Source organism: Molossus molossus, unplaced genomic scaffold, assembly GCF_014108415.1.
Source record: "Molossus molossus isolate mMolMol1 unplaced genomic scaffold, mMolMol1.p scaffold_m16_p_1, whole genome shotgun sequence".
NCBI classification, from domain to species: domain Eukaryota; kingdom Metazoa; phylum Chordata; class Mammalia; order Chiroptera; family Molossidae; genus Molossus; species Molossus molossus.
This window is the reverse complement of record NW_023425344.1, coordinates 217638180-217651600: the sequence shown is the minus strand read 5'-3', so window position 1 is coordinate 217651600 and position 13421 is coordinate 217638180. Positions and strand designations below refer to the sequence as shown.

The 13421-nt window shown below is 39.4% G+C and overlaps 1 protein-coding gene across 7 annotated transcripts in view; it reads left to right on the top strand.

Annotated features, from left to right (window-relative positions):
* The window catches only part of PPP2R5E (protein phosphatase 2 regulatory subunit B'epsilon), a 141259-nt gene that overhangs the window by 99137 nt on the left and 28701 nt on the right, over window positions 1-13421 (top strand). For all 7 annotated transcript variants that reach the window (XM_036253197.1, XM_036253203.1, XM_036253187.1 and 4 more), the window contains one exon: window positions 4033-4125. In XM_036253197.1, coding sequence (XP_036109090.1) covers window positions 4033-4125 — 93 coding nt within the window. The remainder of the gene's footprint in view (window positions 1-4032; window positions 4126-13421) is intronic.

Below are 13421 nucleotides of genomic sequence, written 5' to 3'. Positions count from 1 at the left end.
GGTGAATAGCTAGGCTCCCTGCCCAGCTCGTTGACTACTCCTGCACACCTCTTCTTTGATTAAAGTTTGTGCCCTGTCCAGAACTATTCAATAACAAATTGTGGATCTTTGGGGATATTTAAAAATAGAAAAAAGAATATTAAATCCACAAATATTAGTGCAAATATGTCAAAGAGTGCTTTATGTAGTTGATCTTTTCTGTTATCTGTATTGGTGTCTTTTAACCTGGTATCCCACAGTGACCATGGTTATTCTTTGTGTATTTTCTGAAATTGGGTCTGTATATATCCAGTAGGATATGGTTTTAAGGACCTCCATTTACAAATAAGGGATTGTCTTTAATGCTTTTCGCTTGAGACTGGAAAACAGGAATGCTCAAGTCTTTTTATTCATGTTCCTTAGGGAATTCTTTTATGTGACCTTGAAAAGTAATCGATCCTTCCCAAGTCCCCAGTCTTTCCCTTTAGAACCTCAAGGGAGATTTTTGATTCTGAGGTAAAGTCTGTCTTAAGTACAGAGAACATTTATTTATGCTCATTAATAGATGTGTCTGAAGTGTTTTCAAATCATTTAAAACCATAACTGCTTCCAAGGGAGCAGAGGGGAGAGAACGCTTTGCCAATCCCCCCGGAAAGCCCTGCAGCCGGCCAGGTCTGGGAGGCGAGACTCTCCCCGCTCTTGGGAGTCGAAACAGAGAGAGAACCCACTCGAACGGGTTACTCGAACAAGGGTTACCTTCTGTTTGTAAAACTACAACGTGAAAGATTAGTGTATTGAAGAAAGAACAGTTCTAGGAGGTGTTGGGACTTGTGTGGTGTTGTGACTAGGAGAACAGCGTGTACAACTGGACAGTCTTCCTCTGATCATTGGGAAAGGAGTTTTCCTGAATTCTGAGAGTTTCAAAGACAAAAATATAGTTTTATGAAGAAGTCCGATTCTAATGTGAGTCCCTAATTTAAATGTTAAATTAGTGTCTGAAGTTAGAAGGTTACTGTATGGTACATTTGGGTTAGTGGTATCTGGAGGCCCTCAGAGGGGACCAGAGACCTGCTTTTCAGTGGCCTGTAGTGTCAAAACTGGTTTTATTACGATGCTCCATTATTTGCTCTTTCCACTGTCATGACATTTGCACTAAGAGTTGTAACAGCGTTGGTGGTTGAAATTGCTGTTGCCTCAGCACAAATCAAGGCAGTTGTGTCAAACTGGCCTCGCAGTCTTATTCTTCACTCCATGTACTTGCAATTAAAAAAAAAAAAAGGCACTTTCAGTTTAAAATGTCCTTGAAGCCCCAAATTTATAAATTTTATTAAATCTTGACCTTTGAATACACATAAAAATGACTGCTCACGCAGAACTGGGAAGCGTGCACAGGGCACACCTCTGCTTTCCGGGGTGCGGCGCCGTCTGGTGCTGAAGCGCTCGGGTCACTGTTCCGAGCTGCGAGCCAGACCGTTTTACACGAACTGTCATTCTTACCTGAAGGAATGCCTGACAATTTAGGGTTATTCTGGCTTGGGTGATTGTTGGATATTTTCTCTAAAATGAACAAGGGAAACAACTGTTACCACTAATACAGAGCATTCAAGCAAAATTTAGAATTAAAATTTGAGAAACTTGTATCTGTCACTTTGAACTTCACAGGTCCGGAAAGCTTAGACTTTTATGTATGTATGTATGTATGTTTGTTAATCCTCAACTAAGGATATTTTTCCACTGATTTTTAGATGGAGAGGGAGGGAGGGAGGGGAACGGGGGAGGGAAGAAGGGAAACATCAGTATGATAGAGACACATTGATTGGCTGCCTCCCACACTCACCCAACTGGGGCCGGGGTTTGAACCTGCAACCCAGGTACATGCCCTTGAATGTGAATCAAACCTGTGACCCTTCAGTGCACGGGCCGACACTCTAACTATTGAGCCACACAGGCCAGGGCAAGCGTAGACTTTCTTTTGATAAAATTGGAGATATTAAGGCACATGACTAATGGACTGTGTCAACATTTGAAGATTCTACATAAAACACAGTAAACCAATATTTTCCAGTTGGCCAAGAAATGATTTTTTTTTTTTTTTTTTTATCCTCACCTGAGGATATTTTTCCATTTTTTGTACAGATAGAGTGGGAGGGAGAGAGAGGGAGAAACATCGATGTGAAGGGACACATCGAGTGGCTGCCACCCGCACGACCAACCAGGGCCGGGGACAAACTGCAACCGAAGTACGTGCCCTTAGCGGGAACCGAACCCGGGTCTCTCCGGACCGCAGGCTGACGCTCTAACCGCTGAGCCAAACTGGCCAGGGCAAGAAATGATTTTTAAAAACCAGACATGAGCAAAGATCTATTCAAACTGCAAGACAGACTATGGGAATTTAGTGTACAGAGCATGAAAATTTCATTGATATGGTTTCACATTCTACATTGCAACTCATTTTTAAGAAATGACTGTCGAGTTGTAGTGTAGTATCAGAGGACAATATCCCCAGTTATGCGAAAAGACTGAAAATACGTTTCTTTTTTCATATGGGCTAGATCTATGCGAGGCTTGATTTTCATTATATACTTCAACCCAAACAGATTGAATACAGAAACAGATAAGACAATTACATTTGTTTTCTAACTTGCCTTTAAAGAGATTTGCTAATATAAAAAGCAATGCTTCTCTTCTCAATGATATTTTGGAAAATGAAGTTATTTTTATAAAAATATATGATTTATGTTAACATGTAAAATATTTTATTGTTTTAAAATGAAATAATAAGTAAATATTTAAAATCTTTTGTTTTTATTTTTAAATATATAGTATAATCTTCTAAATATTCTATATTATATATAAAGTTTTTTGGGGTCTTTAATCATTTTTAAATGTAAAGTGACACTAAAAAGTTTGAGAATGTTGTTTTAGGTAATAGTGACAGTGGTGATACGAGTTAGTCTCTGTGCAGAAGGCTTTGTATATATTATCACAGTTAATCTTAGGGATTATCATCCTCATTTTACAGTTGAAGAGTTTTAGAGAAATTAACTTGCCTGGGGTTACACAGTAACGGACAGAACTAGGCTTCCAACCCAGGGTCTGTCTCTTAAAAGTTCTGGTTTTAATATACTCTTGTGTACCATACCAGGATCTCATGAATACCAGAGCATAGATTTATGCATAGATTTATGAGGCAAAGAGCATAAACAATGATCCTCTACTATTTATCAGAACAGTTATTCAAGGTTGACTCTTTGGATGAGCTTGTTTTGCTCTTTGCAGATGAGAATATTCTATCATCCTGTGTTGCTTAGAGGAGTGTAAATTGCAATAAACATTCTGAAAGGAAATTTGTCAGTGATTATTGAAAGTTCTGGAATGTTGGAATATCTTTTGACCTAACAATTCCACTTCTAGAAGTATTTTCTCATAAAATAATTAAGCAAATGCACACTGATGTATGTTTTATAATATACATTGTGGCATAATTTGAAAGAGAAGTAATTCAAAACTACTTAAATGTCCAAGCATAGGAGATTATGTATAATGGACTGCTTGTAGCTACTAAGAAAAATGGCTTAGACATTGTTAACGTAAATTGTTCATAATATATTGTTTAGAGGGTAAAAGTAGTTTATAAAACTATATAAAATATATTTATAGTACATTGGTGTATTGTAGAACTATAGAGAAAAATTGGGAGGTTTATATATTAAAATCTTAATAGTGATTATTTATCTCTGAATGGCAGAATTATAGGGGATTTTTATTTGCTTTATTTTCTAATTTTTTATTTAAAAAATTAAACATAACAGCAACTGTGAGCTACAATGAAAGGCTAGCATAACTAGGCAATTTATGTTAAAACCCAGTTTTCTAAGACCTGTCATGTTTTCTTTTACAGATTTTTAAAAAATTAAAGTATAGTTGACATGTTAGTTTCAGATGTATAACATAATTATTCAGCATTTAAGACCTGTCAGTTTTGTGTTGTAGGCTTTTCATGATTTTTGATACTATTCTCAGTGAATTATAATTTGACTTTGTTTGTTGCAGCTTGTATATGAATTTTTCATACGATTTTTGGAAAGCCAAGAATTCCAACCCAGCATTGCCAAAAAATACATAGATCAGAAATTTGTATTACAGGTAAGCAAATTCTTGTGGTTGCATGTATTTGTTACTCAATTGATACTACTTTAACTCATTTCTCTTGATGTTTGCAAAATCTAGCAATGACAGTTATAGCACCTTGTAAATAAATATATAGATGTATGCATACGTTAGTTTCCATTAATGCCTATTAAAAGTAATAGCTACCTCTTTATTTCTTATGCTGACGATTAATTAAATTTTAAATAACAAGGAATGCTGCTGCCTAAATTCCTGATGTTTTCTTTTCCTAAAATTTAAGTATAAAGGATTTTTATTTATGTAACCCTAGTCTTTATGTAGCTTGAAAACTATTTGCATAAAGGAGTCTTAAGGAACTATTGCACAGATCTGTTAAAACTGAGCAGGCATGGTTCAGAGTAACCTTTAATAAATAATCATAGTCAGTACTGGTGAGCTTTCATAGCTGTGCTAGGAAATAGCACAGCTCAACACTTGAAAATTTCCCTGAAGGCGCTAACTCTCACCTATCTGTTTGGAGCTAATCAGAGTATGTATTTTTCCTCATTTGTCATTTTACATTTTATAACATAGATCTTTTCTTTCTTTTTACCAGGGACTTGGGTACTTTTATAGCACTGAGTTCTTAGGTAACATCTCCTTTCTCTTCTTGTTGACATTCATTTATAAAAATGGGTACTTGAGCCAGCTGGTGTATGGACTAGCTCCTTTCTAAGTGATACTTGGGGCACCTCATGTAGAAAAGAACAAATATCTAGTTCCAAGTAAGCCAAGTGTCTCAGTGAGAACTTCAAATTTAAACCATTAATTTGGCAGGAAATTGATCTCCGCTATGCCTTACCTGGATCAAGGTTGATAACCTTCATGATGACTTCGTTTTCTCTCCCTAATTAAATGAATACATTTAGAATTCTGGATATATTAGGTTGAGCCATAGCTGATATTTTGACTTTTATAACAGCAGTTTTCATGTGGTTCAGCCTAGTAGAATGCCAGCAGCAGGCTAGTTCAAGGAGCTGACGGTCATAGAGGCTCCTGTACATCCCCAGGAAGGTGACTGAGTGGAATTCAACTGTCAGCTAAGAGATGGGAAGGAGCGCTGGTAACTTGCCTGTGGGGCTCACTAGCACCTGTACACCCCTTTCCCTCTGGTTACGTGGGCAAATCATTTAGCTATACTGTACATTTAGCATACATTGATACCACATGGGGAATCATGTCTCACACCTTAACATGGGAGGCTTTGGGAAATTGAGGTTGAATTGTACACAGAGAGGCAGGTAAATAGGTGAATACATGGATCACTGGGTACATGGGTAGACTGATCCAAATTCTTATATCAAGAAGGCAACATGATATCAGATAAAATGAACGCAGACATAACAGGTCTGTTTGCATTGGAAAGTCCTTGCATTTATATAGCACTGTATAGTTGTCAGAGCACCTTGACCTTCATTATTTAATTTGATTTGCACAACCATTTAGAATAGACAAGGCTGTTTTATGTCCATTTTATAGATGAGTGAACTGAGGTCTAGAAAGATGAAGTTGCCCCAGGCTTATCTTCTGTTCTGGTTTTCTGCCTATTATGCCGTGATGCCTCCTTGTGATTCCGAACCTCACGATCGATAACTTGGGATGACTTCAAGGCAGGAGTAGCCCTCGCTTCTGAACACTATTGAAATAACCAGGTTCTCTTATATTAATGGTAAATGAAACTGCCTAACAGATCAGATAATGATTCTCCAGTGAAACCTGTGTTTAGTTGACATGGAAACAGTCAGCTCTACAATCGCACTGTGAAGCCAGTGCTTCCTTTACATGAAGAGCACGCAGGGCCCACGCAGGGCCCGCTCAGCGTGCTCTCCATGGTGTTGGGCTCCGACAATAATAAAGCTCAGCAGGATCAGACTGTCAGAGGAGCCCAGACTGCAAGGGATGTTTTGGGTTGTCTGTTCTAGTTCTTGTACCAGTCTTCTTTGAAACCCTGATTGGGGGTGACCTCACTTTACTCTTTTTCAGTGAGGAGAGGCCATATACACAGGCAGCCTGTTCCATATTTGTTAGGAAAAAAAATTTTTTTTGATGCCTTAGAGGACATAATTTATTCAAAGTTTAAGCATCTCTCCCAACCTCCTGTTCTTGTAGGTTATCATAATCAGTGACAAGTACATGTATATTGAATTCTATACACTGTTGTAATCAGGAGATATTTTGGATGAGTTCTGTTGGGAAATGTTATTTTTTTTTAAAGGCTTTATTAATTTAATTTTGTTACAGATGTTTCTCCTTTTTCCCCCTAGAAAAATTTTTTATGTTGAACCTCCCTACACCTTGTACTCTCTGGCCTTATTTCCCCAGAGTAGTCCTTTAGTATATCAGTAGCCCAGACATCACCTTTCAGGTGTTAGGACACAGCTTTGGTGGTTACTCCTTGGCTCCTTTTCTCTATAGTCGCAATCGCAATGCAAACGCTCGCAGGCTCCTTCCCGGTAAGCCCGTGTCCGGGTGTCAGACGAGGAGGTGGACCAGCTGCCCCTCTTCCTTCAGCCAGAGCCAGACTTCCTTCCCCCAAGGAAAACAGAAATCCAGATTTTCATGGGATATTTTCTGATAGTTCTGATATCCTGATCAGAAGGAACTAAGCCCATCTGCTTTCTAGACCTAGCCTACCAGCTGTCAGCACCGACTCACTTATCAGGCTTTGAAGTCTGGAACACGTGTCCGTTTGTCTTCAAGGGTGACATCTGTTTCCGAACATGGTGCCCTGACGGTTCCATCCAGCACAGCTTACAGTTGGGTTCCCTGGCCCTTTTGTTCCTTGGAGGCTAGGTTTCTTAAAGAGGAAGTCTCACTGACTCTTCTCGCTGTTCCGCAACACCGCTAGTTTACGTTAAGCTTGTGGTTTTAACTGACTTCTAATTTAGCTTTATGCATGTTGTTGTAAAGCCATGGTTTCCCTTGTTTTCTTGTTCGTTTTGTGGGGTTTTTATTATTTTTTTGGTCTAGGTGTAGCATCTGATAATATATTTCTGTAGAATATAGTTTTTCCTCAGCCTTTTGAAGTCTTTCTGGATCTTGAATCTGTCATCCACTTTATTCATTGTCTTTGTTCTTTTTTCAATCCTCACCCGAGGATATTTTTACATTAATTTATATTAATCTTCAGATAGAGCTGGAGGGAGAGAGGGAGGAAGAGAGAGAGAGAGAAACATCAATGTGAGAAGGACACATCAATTGGTTGCCACCCACACAACCCCAACCAGGGCCAGGATGAACTGCAACCGAAGTATGTGCCCTTGGCTGGAATCAAACCTGAGATTCTTTGGTCCATGGGCGATGCTTATACTGCTGAGCCATGCCAGCCAGGGCTGTGTCTTCATTCTTTTTTTTTTTATCCTCACCCGAGGACATTTTCCCATTTTTTTGTTCAGGTAGAGTGGGAGGGAGAGAGAGGAACAGAGAGAGAGAGAGAGAGAGAGAGAGAGAGAGAGAGAGAAACATCGATGTGAAAGGGACACATCGAGTGGCTGCCACCCGCACGACCGACCATGGCCGGGGACAAACTGCAACCGAGGTACGTGCCCTTAGCGGGAACCGAACCCGGGTCTCTCAGGACCGCAGGTCGATGCTCTAACCACTGGGCCAAACCAGCCAGGGCTGTGTCTTCATTCTTAATCACATCTCTGACCTTCTTAAATATGTTGGCTATTGGCCTCATCAGAGTTATTGATTAAAATTGCTAAACTAGCCTGGCTGTTGTGGCTCAGTGGATTGAGCATTGTCCCATGGACTGAGAGGTCCTGGTTCGATTCTTGGTCAGGGCACATGCCCGGGTTGCAGGCTTGGTCCCTAGCAGGAGGCAGCCGATTCATGTTTCTCTCTCATGTCAATATTTCTCTCTCTCTCTAAAAAATCAATAAAAACATATTTAAAAAATAAAATAAAATTGCCAACTTAGCTAGGACTGAGGATAGGGGCTTGTGGCATGCTTAGCAACTTCCCTTATTATAGTGCAGGGTCATTAATCAGCAGTCTTTAAATTGTGTCCTTGAACCAGTTAGGAATTTACTCTAATGTCACATCCTTCCAGCATTTTAAAATTCTGTTCATAAGGAGTGTAGAGACTTTGTCAGATGCTATGGTAAAAGGAGAACTTTGTGTTGACAGCATTCCCCTCATCTGTGGGCCTTGGAACTCTATCAGAAGGAGTGCCGTTCATCTGCCATGTGGCGGGACTAGTGAACTGCGGGGGCTACTGCTGTGTACTGGGAAAGTTGCGTTAAGTTTTACAAACCCTGGGATTGATCGCCTGTCTTGAGTTTTGCCAGAGACAAGAAATAAAGTATAAATAATGAAGTCCATCTATTTATACTTGATTTCTATTTATTTTTGTTAATCCTTGCCCGAGGATATTTTTTTCATTGGTATTTTTAGAGAGAGGAAGAAGAGGGGTGGCGGGGAGAGAGATTGAGAGAAAGAGAGAGAGAAACATTGATGTGAGAGAGACGCAGCGATTGGTCGCCTCCCGCACATGCCCCCACTGGGGCTGGGGAATCAAACCTGCAACCCAGGTATGTGCCCATGACTGGGAATTGAACATGTGACCCTTTGGTGCACAGGTTGACATTCTAGCCACTGAACCACACTGGCCAGGGCCATTTATACTTTACTTTTGCAGCCTCTGCCTCATTTTTACAACTTTTGCTTTCTTGACATTCCCTCTTCTGGATCTGTTGATAAACGCAACCTTAGACCAGGGCTCACCCCGATTCCTAAATCAGTCATGACAGGGACAGTCGTGGTTTTGGGAGATTCAATGGCACTATTTAATGGTACTTGAATATAATCATATGGCTAACGAGTGCGTTAACTATCATGTTGGGGATAAGCCCTGGGTGCCTGTTAGCTGTCCTTTTCCCGAATACCCTATTCATTCATGTTGGTAACCCATAAAGTTGGCCTCCTTTCCCTTTTCCTACTGCTGATGACTTACCTGGGACCCCAGCACCTTCTAGGAGTAAGGCTTCAATTCCCTGCCTCCTTCTTCTGAGCTCCCTTCCTGGGAGGTTTGGTCCCGACTCAGAACCGGCTGGAAATGAATGGGTCTTTAGGAGTCTGAGGCATTATTGTTAGTGAGATTTCACCTGTGACATAACCTCATTCCTTTTCTTTGATCAGATTTCCTATTCTCTGTGGATTCTCAAAGATTTCAAAAAGTTTTGGTGGTCTCAGCGTATTGCTTTTTAAATGTTAGACTTAATTTATTCTAGCATGAGTTTTAAACTTATTTTCTGTAGCAGCTAGCTTTTTCTTTACCACCTATTCTGACTCTCATTCCCCTGTCAGTAAAGACAGAAAGCACAGTAAGAATTGAGCTATTTTGCCCTGGCCAGTTTGGCTCAGCGGTTAGAGTGTCGGCCTGTGGTCCAGAGAATTGAGCTATTTTAATATGATGTAGTGGAAAGAAAGTTTGGAGGCTCTGGATTTTAATTCTGACTACCCTGTGTCCTTTAAGTATATTTTAGGAGCTGAGAATATGTGCTGAGGGGTAAGAAGAAACTTCTTTCAAACCCTGGCTTTTCTACCTACTTGCAATGTGACTTTAATCTTTAATTTTTTCTTTCTTTATTATTTTTTAATCTTCACCCAAAGATATTTTTCCATTAATTTTTAGGTAGAGAGGAAGGGAGGGAGGATCGAGAGAGAGACAGACACACACATCGATGTGAGAGAGACACTCAGACTGCTTGCCTCCTGCACGACCCTGACTGGGACCAGTGGTCGAACCTGCAACCCAGGTATGTGCCCTTGACTTAGAATCAAACTCTTGACCCTTTGGTCTGAGGGCCAACACTCTATAACCTCTGAGCCAAACTGGCCAGGCTGCAATGTGACTTTAAGCAAGTTTATTTACTTAGTGTCCAAGGATTAAGTTTCCTTAATCATGACATTGGAGATAACAGGATAAATGAGTCATTGTTAAGTAAAACAGGGAAACACCCCAAAACTGACAGTTTTTGCAGCTTAATTCAGTTGGCATGATGGATACAAAGACAGGGTCCTTACCTTCAATCTTAAACAGGTGCTAAAAACTTGGGCAGATTATTAACTATTCTGAGCCTCAGTGTTTTCTTAAAAATGGCAATAACAGTCCCTCTCTTACAACTTACAACAAGTAGGCTTATGATCATAGGATTTATAAAAATATCTGCTGGTATCATGCATACTAGTTTCTAGTTAAATATTAATTTCTCTTTTCACACTCTCCTCATATTATCTGCCCATAATAGTAGGATATCTTTTTATTTTTTGGATTCTGATATTTTAAAAATCTGTACCTTTTGGAACAAAATTTAAAAACTTATGTGAAACAGAATACAATTTTGCAAAGAAAGGTTGAATAAATACAAAAATGTAAAACATTCCTAGATAGGAAGACTTGCCATCATAAAGATATTTATAGAATCTCCAAATAATTAATACATTTAGTGCAATTTGAATTGAATTCTCAGTAGTTTCTTAATTTAAAAATTTTAAATGACATTTTTGACAAAGAAAACTAATGATATTAACTATTAAAACATACTGTAGCCCTGGCTGGTTTGGCTCAGCTGTTAGAGTATCGGTCTACGGACCAAAGAGTTGCAGGTTCGATTCCTGTCAAGGGCACATACCTCAGTTGCGGTTTGTCCCCGGCAACCAATTGATGTGTCTCTCTGACGTCAATGTTTCACTCTCTCTCCTTCCCCCTCCCTCCCACTCTATCTGGAGATAAATGGAAAAATATCCTCCGGTGAAGATTAAAAAAAAAATACTGTAAAAGTACATTCATTTTGACATGTGCTATGGGTAGAGGAGAATGAAACATAATAGAGGCTTGGGTAGAAAAACCTCTTCTTGGTATGCCATAAAACCCATAAGAAGCCCTGGTCAGTATGGTTCAGTTGGTTGGGTGTTGTCCTGTCCTGTGCACTGACGGCTGACGTTCGATTCCCGGTCAGGGCACATGCCCGGGTTGCGGCTCGATCCCCAGCAGGAGGATAGTGCAGGAGGCAGCCGATGGATGTTTCACTCTCCCATTGACGTTTCTCTCTTTCCCTCTCTCTTCCTGTCTTTCTAAAAATCAATAAAATCTTTAAAAAAAAAAAAGAAAAGAAAATGTTATGTAGATAGATAGGTACATATATATACATGTATACATTAAATTTGGCTTAATCCTCTGAAGAGGACATCTGCTAGTATTCTAATATTAAATTTGGACTGAGCAAGTTCATGAGAAATAGTCAGGTATGTACACAAAGATACATGTACAAGGATACTGAATGCATCATTTTAATAATTTTTAGAAAATTGGAAAGAATTTAAAAGTTCCCCAGTAGGGGGTGGGTTGAATAAACCGGACATTTATATAGTGAAATAAGCATACGTTTGTAAAAAGAATGAGATAAGGCTATACTTGTTCTGTTTTTAAGTGAAACATGTACATTATGAAACAGTATGATTTTTTTTGAGCCCGAGTCCATTATTTCAGGGAAAAGGATTATTTGTATATGCACTAAAATTTTTGGAAGAAGATGAATGAAATGTTCATTGCCTTATAGGATATGATTATGTGTGATCTTCACTTTCTAATTTTTGTATTGCTCTATTTTTTGCATTAAAAGTAATGAACATGTATGTTATAGTCACCGAGAATGGTAAAAATATTTCAGATATAAGTACATCCTCATTTTGTTGCCTTGCATTTTCATAAACCTCAGCTGATTTTGTGCATTAGCCTTCCTAAAACTATTTCTGTGAGACTGTGCCAGTCTTTTATACTTAACATTCGTTATGTTTCCTTCCTTTCATCACTTGTGTGTGTCCTTTTAAAATCTGAAGCTTGATGGAAAGCTTCCTGTGTTGCCTCAGAAGCCTTTTTCAATACCTCCCATTTTTCTTACTCATCGGGAAACAGTATAGATGAGTAGTTAAGTGTATAAACTGGTTGCATTCAGTCTCTACCATTTTTCAGTGCGTGATCTTGGGCAGGTTATGTACCTACTCTATGCCTCATCCACTTGGAGAGTAGGTGCAAAGTATCCACAATTTATAGTAACTGCGTTGAAAGGACGTTGTGGAGATTTAATAAAGTGAATACGTAAATAAAGCACATAGAACGATTCCTGACACCTGCTAAGTGTGCAGTCAATGTTATGCTGCTGCCGTCACTGCTGTTTTTATTGGGATCAGTTCTTGTTTTGAGAACCTTTCATCATATTTTCTTGAATAAGCCTCACTCCATGAAGTCATATGGTGTTAGTGTATCATGTCTTCCCTGCTGTGTTATGGATTTTTTGAAATCTGATTTTTGCCCTTCTAAAAATTAAAAAGCCCTTTGGACTCTATTTTTATGGTTCTTCTCTGGCTGTTGGGATTTTTAAAAGATGTCACATGTGGTCTCTCCTGTGCTTAGATTCTCATCAGTTCCAATTTTTCTAACCGAGTCCCTCCAATCAGTGTTGGAAGTGAATTAGTGCCAGGAGCATGTGCTTTGTGTATGTGAGAACCAGGGGTAGCGCATTCAAGTCTTTGCGGAGGCCAGGCCAGTGGCGTGTAGTGAAGTAGTCTGAGTGCGCCGGCGGAGTGATGGAAAGAGGGCTGACCTAGAGAGCGTGGACCCTGCTGCCCGCCCACCCCTCTTACCTGCTGACCAGTCGGTGAGTGGGCCAAGTGTTGCCAGATCTTCTGAGTTTTCAAAATAAGCTGAAAATGCAGGTTTGTGTATGGGTTCGACAAAATAGTCTGTGACTCGTACCTTTGAACAACTTGCTGGTTTTTATTTAAGAATGACTGGCTTGCTTAAATTACATTGTGATTTTTAGTAAATCTGGATTTACATAACCTTTAGCATTTCGTATGTACTTCATCTAGGTCTTTAGACGTGCAAGCTGTCAGATTTATCAGAGATAGTCAGTTGATTACAAAGTACACTTGTGTCTGTAGTAGTGATTTTAGACTTAGCTAACTTGGTAACTGCCTTCTGTAGCTGTAAGTGTGTAGGCTTGCCTGGGCTGATGGAACAACTTGGTCTATTCCCAATAAAGGTAATTTTCATCTGTTAGGATGGTTGGGAAGATTGTTTCTGTATTATCTCCCGTTTAGGCAAAAATGAATTGCCAAACCTTGAATTATTTCATTGGGTGGATTATTGTGGCCAGCGTTGAGCAGCACATTTCTAAAGACTGCTTTCAACCACTCTGCAAATCTGTAAAACATTTGGTGGTTGCTAAGAAACATATTATTCAAGTATCCCCGTAAACATATGT